Source organism: Mus pahari, chromosome 3 (genome assembly GCF_900095145.1).
Source record: "Mus pahari chromosome 3, PAHARI_EIJ_v1.1, whole genome shotgun sequence".
NCBI lineage: Eukaryota > Metazoa > Chordata > Mammalia > Rodentia > Muridae > Mus > Mus pahari.
In genome coordinates, this window is record NC_034592.1 from 96,208,913 (window position 1) to 96,221,261 (window position 12,349).

The 12,349-nt window shown below is 42.7% G+C and overlaps 2 protein-coding genes across 2 annotated transcripts in view; one reads left to right on the plus strand and one right to left on the minus strand.

Moving 5' to 3' along the window:
- The window catches only part of Aven (apoptosis and caspase activation inhibitor), a 133,914-nt gene extending 122,842 nt beyond the window's left edge, over window positions 1-11,072 (plus strand). Inside the window, exons 3-6 of the mRNA XM_021194542.1 lie at window positions 4,806-4,876; window positions 7,262-7,357; window positions 9,334-9,670; window positions 10,577-11,072. Coding sequence (XP_021050201.1) covers window positions 4,806-4,876; window positions 7,262-7,357; window positions 9,334-9,670; window positions 10,577-10,692 — 620 coding nt within the window. The 3' untranslated portion in view covers window positions 10,693-11,072. The remainder of the gene's footprint in view (window positions 1-4,805; window positions 4,877-7,261; window positions 7,358-9,333; window positions 9,671-10,576) is intronic.
- Window positions 11,073-11,140: 68 nt separating this feature from the next.
- The window catches only part of Ryr3 (ryanodine receptor 3), a 525,260-nt gene continuing 524,051 nt past the window's right edge, over window positions 11,141-12,349 (minus strand). The window contains 1 exon segment of the mRNA XM_029536054.1: window positions 11,141-12,035. Within this exon segment, the coding sequence (XP_029391914.1) occupies window positions 11,940-12,035 (96 nt within the window). The 3' untranslated portion in view covers window positions 11,141-11,939.

Genomic DNA, 12,349 nt, shown 5'->3' on the forward strand with positions numbered 1-12,349 from the left:
GAGAGAGAGAGAGAGAGAGAGAGAGAGAGAGAGAGAGAGAGAGAGAGAATGTGAATGTGCAGAGAGTCCAGAGGAGGATGTTCTGTGTGCAGTTTCATCACTCCATGCCCTAATTCCTTGAGACCAGGTTGCTCCCAGGACCTGGACTTGACTGTTTTCACACACCTGTCTTGCCAGCAAGCCCCAATGATTTGCTTGTCTCTATGCATTCAGTGCTGGGGCTGAAGCATGCATAGCTAGACATGGTTTGTAGGTGGTTTCAGGTGTATCTGAATTCCTGTCCTTGTGCATATATCAAGCTCTTTTATCTCCTTGGCCTTTTTATTTTTATTTTTTTTTTTATTTTTGGAAGTGTCCTTAAAGTTGTTGCCCTTGCACCTGTTATAATCTAATACTTGATTCTTTGCACAATTACTTGATTTTGAAAAAAAACGTTTTTATTTTGGCTATGGAAGATAACCGGAGTTGGCAATAGAGCAAGGACTTTCAAAATATAATAAAAATTTCTGTCTCACATCTCAGCTTTTACTGTATGTACATAAACTCTGTCGTCAGAACAGAATCATCTGCAACTTCTAAGTGGGGCTCAAAATCCCCCACCCTCAGCCTTCCTCTGTAGCATGGGTAAAGCACCACTGCCACCTAAGCTTTTGATATAAGGCAAATGTGGAACCTCTCACTTTGTACCATTTCCACCACTGCCCCTCCTGCTGCTCTAGCAGATTCTGTAGATCTCGCTCTTAGAAAGCATGTTTGGCTTTAGTAGGCCTGCCATGCTGGTGTTCTTATCTGCAGAGTGGGACTTGGGCATTGTTCTGTAGCCTACAGAACAGCCTCAGGCTTCCATTTTGCTTTAGGATGTTGGATGAGTGTCCAGTAAGGCTTCACTATAGTCCCTTGTAAGTCATGAAGCATGTCATTGGTTCATGTTTCCCTTTGTGCTGGAGTAAAGTTGAGCCTGCTGTGGACCTGCTGCACACTGTTGCTTAGAGAAGGGCCCTCATGTCTGATGTGTAAGAAAGGAACACATCTTTGAGAACACGGTTCTTTCTATGTATGTCACAGTATGATTTAAAAGGAATAGTTTTAATTAAGGTTTTTAGAAGAATTTGTATTCTGTGGCTCTCAGTTTGAAACTGCTAATATTCTTTCATCTTTAATGCGAGAGTGAGGGGTTAGCTGTTGAGAGATACTAGAGCTCCTCTTTTAGCAAGTGTGTTATTTGTAATTAGTCTCTATGTGCTTTATCAATGAGGACTATTTAAATTTAATTCTTGTTAATTATGTGTGTGAGAGAGTGAGCTAGTGTGTTTGTGGACAGGAGGGGTGCAGAGAGGAAGAGGGAGAGGGAGGGGAGGGAGGGAACATGTGTATGTTCCAGCACATGTAAGAAGCGAACTCAGGACAGGCTGCACAGCTAAGTGCTTTTCCCAGCACTGGTCAAGGCTGCTGGCCCCGTGAGGTCTTAAATTATATCACTGTAATGTTTACTGAAAGTAGTATGTTTTAGAAATTCCATTTTTCCATAAAATTTTCATTTCTTTATGCATACTTGAATTTTTCTGTGGGGCAGAACAGACCTCCTGAGTGTCATTGTTTTTTAACTTTTAACTATTTCTGATTATGAAGTTTGACATGGGTTATAAAACATCACCAGCATGTTAATCTCTGGATCTCAGTAGGAGATGAAGAGGGAGAGGCCCGGGGATTTTCAGGGTGAAAAGAGAGCATTGAAGTACATAGACAAAAATACAAAACAGCCTGCCTGGGGAGATAGAAAGTAAATGAAGTGGAGCCAAAGTTTAGATCCCTGTGAAAACTAGGTAGAGAACTTTTTTTTTTTTTTTTTAAGATTTATTTATTTATTTAAGTACAATGTAGCTGTCTTCAGACACTTCAGAAGAGGAAGTCAGATCTCCTTACAGATGGTTGTGAGCCACCATGTGGTTGCTGGGGTTTGAACTCAGGACCTTCAGAAGAGCAGTCGGGTGCCCTTACCCACTAAGCTATCTCACCAACCCCCAGAGAATTTTTTTAAACATATTTTATTAGATATTTTCTTCATTTACATTTCAAATACCATCCCGAATGTCCCCTATACCCTCTCCCCACCCTGCTCCCCTGCCCACCCACTCACACTTCTTGGCCCTGGCATTCCCCTGTATGGGGAATATAAAGTTTGCAAGACCAAGGGGCCTCTCTTCCCAACAATGGCTGACTAGGCCATCTTCTGCTATATATGCAGCTAGAGACATGACCTCTGGGTACTGATTAGTTCATATTGTTGTTTCACCTATAGGGTTGCAGACCCCTTCAGTTCCTTGGGTAATTTCTCTAGCTCCTCTATTGGGGTCTCTGTGTTCTGTCCTATGGATGACTGAGCATCCACTTCTATATTTGCCAGGCATTGGCATAGCCTCACAGAGATAGCTATATCAGTGCCCTTTCAGCAAGATCTTGCTGGCATATGCAATAGTGTCTGCGTTTGGTGACTGATTATGGGATGGACCCCCGGGTGGGGCAGTCTCTAGATGGTCCATCCTTTCGTCTTAGCTCCAAACTTTGCCTCTGCCACTTCTTTCATGGGTATTTTATTCCCTATTTTAGGGAGGAATGAAGTATCCACGTGTTGGTCTTCCTTATTCTTGATTTTCTTGTGTTTTGGAGATTGTATCTTGAATATTCTAGGTTTCTGGGCTAATATCCACTTATCAGTGAGTGCATATCAAGTGAGTTCTTTTGTGATTGGGTTACCTCACTCAGGATGATATCCTCCAGATACATCCATTTGCTTAAGAATTTCATAAATTCATTGTTTTTAATAGCTGAGTAGTACTCCATTGTGTAAATGTACCACATTTTCTGTACCCATTCCTCTGTTGAGGGACATCTGGGTTCTTTCCAGCTTCTGGCTATTATAAATAGGGCAGCTATGAACATAGTGGAACATGTGTCCTTATTACCAGTTGGAACATCTTCTGGGTATAACCTAGAAGAGGTATTGCTGGATCTTCCAGTAGTACTATGTCCAGTTTTCTGAGGAACCGCCAGACTGATTTCCAGAGTGGTTGTACATACAAGCTTGCAATCCCACCAGCAATGGAGGAGTGTTCCTCTTTCTCCACATCCTCGCCAGCATCTGCTGTCCCCTATATTTTTTATCTTAGCCATTCTGACTGGTGTGAGGTGAAATCTCAGGGTTGTTTTGATTCTGCTTGTGGACGTTGTACATCGTGGTGCGGAGCCTAGTGCGCACCACGATGTACAACGTCCACAAGCAGCTGTCTGTCACTGTACCAGTTTTTATCACAATTGCTCTGTAGTACAGCTTAAGGTCAGGCATGGTGATTCCTCCAGAGGTTCTTTTATTGTTGAGAATGGTTTTTGCTATCCTAGGTTTTTTATTATTCCAGATGAATTTGCAAATTGCCCTTTCTAATTCAGTGAAGAATTGAATTGGAATTTTGATGGTGATTGCATTGGATCTGTAGATTGCTTTCGGCAGGATAGCCATTTTTACTATATTAATTCTGCCAATCCATGAGCATGGGAGATCTTTCCATNTTTTGAGATCTTCAATTTCTTTCTTCAGAGACTTGAAGTTTTTGTCATACAGATCTTTCACCTCCTTAGTTAAAGTCACACCAAGGTATTTTATATTTTTTGTGACTATTGTGAAGGCTGTTGTTTCCTTAATTTCTTTCTCTTCCTGTTTATCCTTTGTGTAGAGAAAGGCCATTGATTTGAGTTGATTTTATATCCAGCTACTGCACTGAAGCTGTTTATCAGGTTTAGGAGTTCTCTGGTGGAATTTTTAAGGTCACTTATATATACAATCATATCATCTGCAAATAATGATATTTTGACTTCTTCCTTACCAATTTGNATCCCCTTGATCTCCTTTTGCTGTCGAATTGCTCTGGCTAGGACTTCAAGTACAATATTGAATAGGTAGGGAGAAAGTGGGCAGTCTTGTCCCTGATTTTAGTGGGATTGCCTCCAGCTTCTCTCCATTTACTTTGATGTTGGCTACTGGTTTGCTGTGAGAGAATTCTTCATGTGTAAATGCATTGTAGCTGCAAATTCTCCAGTGTGTGGCCATGCACAAAGCAAGCCTCGTGTCAGAGCATAGAGCTTGCTGCCCGCGATCATTTTCCGTGCTTGCTTATGTTGCTGTCCTACATCCTTGTTCCCTTACCTTAAGAGCTCAGAGAAGTGCACTCTGGTTTACACGGTGGTCTAAGGCACAGTTTTTGAGTTTGCTTTGTGTTCGTAGTCAGACTATGTGAAGGTTGGAGTGATAATGGGGGTTTATAATGTATACAGGAGATTGTCTGTTACATTGCAGGCCAATCCAGAGATGCTTCCTATAGTCTCTCCTCTTTTCTGCCTTGTTGCCCCCCCCCCCCAATATAAATATAAGCTGCTTTAAATACACTGTGCCGAAGAGATGGAAGTAGACTAGATATGGGTAAATGGCCATATTTGCACACCTGTTTGCTTAATCCTTAATGTGTGGGATGGTGGTTTATTTAGCAAAAACTAATGAAATAAGTGTAGCTGTCAAGAGCATATTCTAGTGCCCAGATGTATGCACTAGATCCAGGACGTGTGGATAGCATCGCTGTATTTGGGGAGGTTCGCTACTCAGAATGTCACTTGTGATCTAAAATGGGAAATTAGAAAGACTTGGTGTTTTCTGTATAAAATTATACATATATGTGTGCACACAGATATCTGTGAAATACACACACACACACACACATATATATATATATTTTTTTTTTTTTTTTTTCTATTTCTAGGGGACTCCTTTTCACAGTTCCGATTTGCTGAGGAGAAAGAATGGGATGGTGAAACTTCATGTCCAAAACAGGTAAGACAAGTGTGTTTTGAATGTAGTAGCTCCTCTCAAGGCCAGAGTTCTCAACCTTTCCATTGTTGCAGAGATGAAGTCATGACCTGTGGGAAGTAGCTATAGTCCATATGTTAATACCTGCCCTGGAGAGAAAACGTACGGAGAACTAGTTGATAAAGTCCTACCAGCTTGAGTTTATTTGGCATCTGATAAAGTCTCATATATTGAATTGCTCACAATTTCAGGAGGAAGTTAATGGTTATGATTTTAACAAATAGATTACTTTGTTATTTATTTTTCCTTTTTCTTCTTCTTTTTTGCCAACCTTTTCCCCCACATTCCTTCATTAACCTTGTACTTTTATTACCTTTCACTTAGTAAGATAAATGTACGAAATAAAACCAGATCTCATAGAAGGCCTTTGGTCAGTCCTTAAACCACAAAGGCTGTGTTTGTTCATGAGTAAGGAATGGATTAAGTGCTGAATTCCCACTCCTTCCCCACCCTGAGGACCTCTAAGGAAGGATTTCACTGTTTCCCAGCCTGACCTTGAACTCATGGCCCTCCTATGCCTGTCTACCAAAGGTTGAGATTATAGGCCTGTACTACTACATACTTGGTTGGTTTTCCTCACATTCTTTTGTGGTTGGATGCAAATGCGTGCCCCCCCTCTTTGTGTGTGTGTGTGTGTGTGTGTGTGTGTGTGTGTGTGTGTATGTACATGTTCCAGAAGTTTATATGAGAACTGTATACAGGAATACTATACATCTATATTATTTTCCTCCAACTCCTTCTTTGCTTTTGCCTCCTCTCAGATGATGACCTTTTAATGTTACTGTTTTACACACACACAAACACACACACTTCTGAGTCCATTTCGTGTTGCTTTTATGAATATATGTTTAGGGCTGAGCATGTGGGATCAGATAACCTGCCAGGGGGTTGTCTCTAGAAAAGCCCGATTCTTCCTCTCAGCAGCCATTGATTGCTCTTCATCTAGGGGATGGGACTTTTGAGATACCCCCTATCTACATTGGCACTTCCATTGGTGGTGTTATTCTTTGAACCTTTTTTAGGCAACTATATTGGGTTTTTTTTGTTGTTGTTGTTTTGTTTTTTTATTAGATATTTTCTTTACATTTCAAATGTTATCTCCCCTTTCCTGGTTTCCCCTCCAAAAACCTCCTACCCCCACCCTCTTCCCACTGCTCACCAACTCACTTACTCCTGCTTCCTGGCCCTGGCAATCCCCTACACTGGGGCATAAAACCTTCACAGGACCAAGGGCCTCTCCTCCCATTGATGACTGACTAGGCCACCCTCTGCTACATATGCAGCTGGAGCCATAAGTCCTACCATGTGTACTCTTTGGTTGGTGGCTTAGTCCCAGGGAGCTCTGGGGTACTGGTTAGTTCATATAGTTGTTCCTCCTATGCGACTACAAACCCCTTTAGCTCATTGGGTCCTTTCTCTAGCTCCTTCATTGGGGACCCTCTTGTTGGCATCCACAATAGTGTCTAGGTTTGGTGGTTGTATATATGGGATAGATCCTCAGGTGGGGCAGTCTCTGGATGGTCATTCCTTCAGTCTCTGCTTCCTACTTTGTCTCTATAACTCCTTCCATGGTATTTTGTTCCCCCTTCTAAGAAGGATCAAAGTATCCACACTTTGGTCTTCCTTCTTCTCGAGTTTCATGTGTTTTGTCCCTCAACAGAGGAATGCATACAGAAAATGTGGTTCATTTACACAATGGAGTACTACACAGCTATTAAAAACACAGATATTAAAAACAATGAATTTATGAAATTCTTAGGCAAATGGATGGATCTGGAGGATATCATCCTGAGTGAGGTAACCCAATCATTAAAAACACACATGATATGCACTCACTGATAAGTGGATATTAGCCCAGAAGTTCGGAATACCCAGGATGCAATTCACAAAACACATGAAACTCAAGAAGGAAGAACTGTATTGTCAAGAGTTACTGGGTGAAGCCTTGAGTGGCAGCACCACACTCGGAGCAGCGGCTGGAGAGAGCAGGTTGCTGTTTTCTGATCTGAAGAGAAGCAGAGATCGCCCACCAGATTCTTTGAGGACGCCTGGCAATTCCGTGTTACCACCTAATCAGTTCTTCTTTCTTCTGCCTAGGATGGAACAGTCTGAGGTTTGGGGATGTTTCTGGTCAGATATCTATAAATGCTAGTTGTCTTCCAGTTTGAAGGTTAGAGTATCCGCTCAATGTGATGGTGATCACTGTCCTGTGTCTTAGAGAGCGATCTGTGGGCTCCCTGTTTGGTAGAGAGACATTAAAACTCATTGATTCATGATTGGACACCCAGGAAGAAGTAGCTCCAGGGAATGGCTTTTTATAATCATCTCTCCTTTTTAAAACCCCTCTAGCATTCAGCACTCTATGTGGACAGTGAGTCACTGGTTCGAGCCCTTGAGCAGCTGCCTCTTGCAGTCCGGCTTAATGTTGCTTCAGAGTTGATCCAGGTAAGCACAGAGTCTGCCTGCTGCCTGGGTGGAGGCAGAGGCAGGGCCAGAGGCAGGAATGTAGCCTGCAGGGGGCCTCACCCTGAGCTTTTCTCATCAGAAACTGATGCCTTAGATTGAGGTGTCATCTTGTAAAGGTTCAAGGAAAACAGTTGTTTGAAGTTACTGTATTATGTTTTATATATCATACATTTTAATGATCAAATGTAATAGTATTGAATGCAAAAAAAAAAGTCTATAAAGTCTTGCTATTGACCCAGAATATTCAGGTGTCAGGCTCTGACTTGGCACTAGGGACAAGTGGGTAAGCAGGTGAATGTGGTTTCTCCTTCCCTGAGCTCAATCTATGGGGAAAGATTAATATTAATCTATTTAGTGGAGTGATTATACAACTGCCTGGAAATGATAATAATGTGGATTACAGTGTCTCAGGAGAGCTTTTAGTGAGGAGCCTGATGTTTCATGCTGTGGCTAGGACTGGGTTTCCTAAGGAAACAATGGGTAAACTGAGGTCTGAAGTGTAAGAGCACTTGAGCTGCAGTGAAAGGAGATGACGACCCAGGCAGATTGGCATTAGTGAAAACAATCACAGTAAACACTGTGCTGGTGGACCAGGACAGGCTGTGGGGTTGGCGTGCATACTCATGGCTATGTCTGCGTGCGCCTGTGTAAGGCAGAGTAAGGAACCATCTTAAGGAAGCTGTCATCTGGGTCCCGGTGAGCAACACTAGCGCAGACCCAGTAATGATGGTGGACATAACAAATAGGAGACTTCTATAAGAAGCGTTTCAAGGTCACATTAACAGGATGGGGGAGGTCAAATGTTGGAGTTTGGAAAGAGCAGTTGAAGAAGGAGTGTGCTTGGACATACATGCTTGCATCCATAGTCTGTAGTTCTGCTCTAACTGTGCTCTGCAGTATCACCTGGGAAGTTAAAAATAAGGAAAACAAACAAAACTTGCAGATTCTCACAGAGATCTTGGAGTGACTATAGGATTAGTATAGAGGATCACACTCTGACTTTGCTCTGTTCAACTACAATGCTGGACATATTGATCACCCACCAGCTTCTTTGGGGACGCCTGGCAACTCCACGTTACCACCTAATCAGCTCTTCTTTCATGCTTAGAGGTCCATGCTGAAGTAAACTTCCGAGAGAGCTTTGAGGAGTTACTAGCAATGTGGGTCTTGAAGTAAGAGCAGTGGCCAGTTGCTTCAGCACACACCGAACTTTATTCTGCACTTATGCATTATGGGTCCCTGCCAGCCCTGTGGCCTGCCTACCCCCAAAAGAGAGTTTCTCAGCCTTAGAACTGAGACTTTGTCATAGTCATATTTGAAGTCTTTGAAGCATAGCACAGATAGGGAAGAAAGTACAGATAAGTATGCATAACCATGGAATTGGCATCTATATTAAGTCAGAAGATTTCCAGTTCCTTAGAGGTCATCACACATACCTTGAATTCCCATCCGGCCCCTCGACTGCCATTACCCTGGCTTCTATTACAGTAGTTTTCCCTGGTTTTGAATTTTTCTATAAATGTAACCAAAATCTTGACAAATGATCTTGCCCCTATATATCCCTGCATCCAAGCACAGTAAACAGGTCTACTTGGCTAATTTCTTCTTACTAACTTTTACAAATAGGTGGTCATTCTTTGTTACAGACTTAAGTACCAACTTGAATAGACTTATGTAGTAGTTAAGGATAGGAAAATGTGGGCTTTTAACTTCACCTCTGAGCTAGTTAGCACATAACTGAGGGGGGTAGAGCGGTGGACAGCCCTATGATTTTCCACGAAGTCTCACTTGCCCTGGGTGGATCAGGAAGAGCGCTGGAGCTGAGCTCCCACAGAGGATACTTCATGGGCTGTCAGAACTGAGATTCCTACTTACAGGGTTTTACAGCTTAACTTCTTGTGCTTAAGTTTTAACAAGGACTCTGTTTAACTCTGATATCCTGCTTCTTTTTTTAGACCACAATTCCTTTAGAACTTCCACAGGTGAAACCAAGGAGAAACGATGATGGCAAGGAGCGGGGCATGCATTTCAGGGGACCCATCTCTGAGCTCAGATCTGCCTCTGGTGCCTGTGCCAGGTCTCTGAGCAGAGGCGGTCTAAGGCAAAGCCCTTTAGAAGGTTTGCAGAAAGCATCTTCCCCACCCCACTCAGTGGCAGACCATCTGGAAGAAGAACTGGATGTGTTGCTGCATTTAGATGCGCCTGTGCAAGAGGAAGACAATCTCTCTCTAGACCAGACATCTCGGGACCAGGAACCAGAAACAGATGGGCAGGTAGCCCAGGAGGAAACAGGTATGGCCTTCATTCTGTTTCCCAGCCATCTTCTCAGAACATACCCCTCTGTGTCTGACATCGATCCAGCCGTGTCCCAGGTATCTCTTCCCATGGCAGCTCACGGCTTCCTCTGAGCTGACCTTTCTGACAGTTTCTCTTACTCAATATCCCAGGCTTCCAAGGCAGCTACCAGCCTGGTTGTAGTATTAAAGTTAAAGCTCTGAATTGAACTGCTGTAAAAGTCTTTTCATAGAAGACCTTTTAATCGACTGAACAGGCTAGGAAAACTAACTCTTCATACTTGGTATTTGGGGTTGTTTTTTTAAAGCAAAAGAATGTTTCAGCCGGGCATGGTGGCGCACGCCTTTAATCCCAGCACTTGGGAGGCAGAGGCAGGCGGATTTCTGAGTTCGAGGCCAGCCTGGTCTACAAGGTGAGTTCCAGGACTGCCAGGGCTATACAGAGAAACCCTGTCTCGAAAAACCAAAAAAAAAAGAAAAAAGAGAAAAAAAGAATGTTTTATAATTTGTGAATATTTTGTGAGCTGGTAGCCCATCTGATGTGATAGGGCCTAAGATAACTGTCATACCATGTATCAGTACTCAAGAGTCATTATGATGTTTCAAGATTGCCTCAAACAGAAAAGGACACTCTGCAATGCTGTTGGCCATTTGTGTTAAAACCCCACAAAATTAGTGAGCGGTGAACTTTACCTTCAGAGTGAAGAGTGAACCTGTATCTTTCCTTATTTTGTTTAGATAATATTGATTATATCTTAGGGGTGACAATAATGGAAGTTTCTTGCTTGTTATTAGAAAATAATTTGTGCTGAACTATATCCTCGAACATACCCCCAAGGAAGCCTTATCTAACCTCACCATGAGGACTGACGTGGAGTGGCTAATGTTGCTTCTGTTTCCACAGTTCCTGAAAAACCATTTGTGACCAGAGAGAAGAATGTGGCACCTGAGCAGCCAAGCACATCGAAAAATGTCACCGAGGAAGAGCTGGAGGACTGGCTGGACAGCATGATTTCCTGAAAGGGGGTGGGGGTGGGGTCAAAGGGGAAGAGTGCCTGAAGCAAATGTTGGTTGCCTTCTAAGTGAGGACAGGCTCATTTCCCAGCTACCCCGTGCTAACATGTACTGTTACATGCTAACATGTACTGTTAAGCTTACAGCAGCCAACACCTACCTCTGTGTTTGATGGCATCTGAATACATGTATGAGGCTTGTTTGGGGCTTCATTTCTGTTGTTATCTGGCTTAGTCATCTAATAGATTTCATTAAGGACAGGGGATGTAACAGCTACATTTTGAACCTCCTTCCTGTCAACATTTACAGTGTAACAGGTGGTATTTAAGGGAATTAGTCTTAAGCCACAAGGCATGCAGTTGCTCAAAATAAACACCCTCTGGTCTGTGGACTTTTCCTTTCTTCATGAAGCCCATGGGCTACTTGTCTCATGTCCCTGACTCCAGTAGTCAGGTCACTGTAGAATAACTTGAGAGTGGCACATGACAAGAGTTCAAACCAAGAACTGGCATGTGTTACTTTATTGCAGTTGGCACTTTTTTTTTTTTTTTTTTATTGGAGATTGACAGCTCCACTACTTAACATGGGACCATAAAGCATCACTCAAGTTTGGTATAAGATTGAGATTTTTCTGAAATTTCAGTACAGTGCCTTTCTCCAGATAACAACAGTTGACAAGCTGTTACTGAAGAAATGATGTGACTAACCTTCAAGTGCAGTGTCATAAAGTAAGACAGAAGAGCAGCACAGCTGTTTAATGGAGTTGTCCTTCTGGAACACAAACATAAAAAACTTGCATAGCTATATCTAAAGAGATTTTTAAGGCACTTAATCGATATTTCAGTTTCGACAAAGTGTTTGTTTTCTATTTCTTTAGCTGCTTAAAGCTTTCCAAGCTGATTCTGGATACAGTCACTAGCAAGTACCATGGAAAAATTAGCTCGAAGGTAACATGAGTTGAACATGATTTTGTGTAGTTCTGCCCATCAGTCCCTGGCGGGGTCCTCTTACGACGTTCAGGTGTTCAAGATTCCGCATTTCTCTGAACCATCTTGGTGAATAACTACTAAGTCTTTAGAACCGAGAGCTCTGTTAGCAGTCCGGTGGAGTCCTTGACACTTTGCCATCCTTTGTGCACAAAAGCCAAGCTAATTACCAAATCTATTTTTGTTGTTGTTGTTGAAGTGTAAAAGAAGGACTCTGTTGCATTAGAAGGTGACTTTTCAGGACTGTAGCTCGTCGTGAACTCAGGTTTACCCGAGCTGATCTTCATATTGCTTCCGAAAGCAATCTCCAGCGGGGAAGAAGTCCCAACACCTTTCCTGGTACATCTTCCACACATAGGATTCCTGAAATGGTGCGAACAAATGATGCTTAGTGTTGAAACCACAACAAGCTAAAGTCCAGTTTGCTTTTGCTCTGTGTGACTTCCTTTAGGAAGACTGATGGGAATTGATTCAAGGCCACATGGGCGTGGTCTCATTCTGTCCCTAGCCTGCTCAGTTCTGTGAGCAGAAATCACAGTCTTCTAGCATATTCAATGCCATGCCAGTTGTAACTGGGGGACTAAAGGAGAGTTCAGGTTGAGGGGACATTTGATGCTACCTGAGGCCTGGTCTAGAAGCTAAGTGTTTGTGCTATGAAGTTTTCCTGTCCACTGACG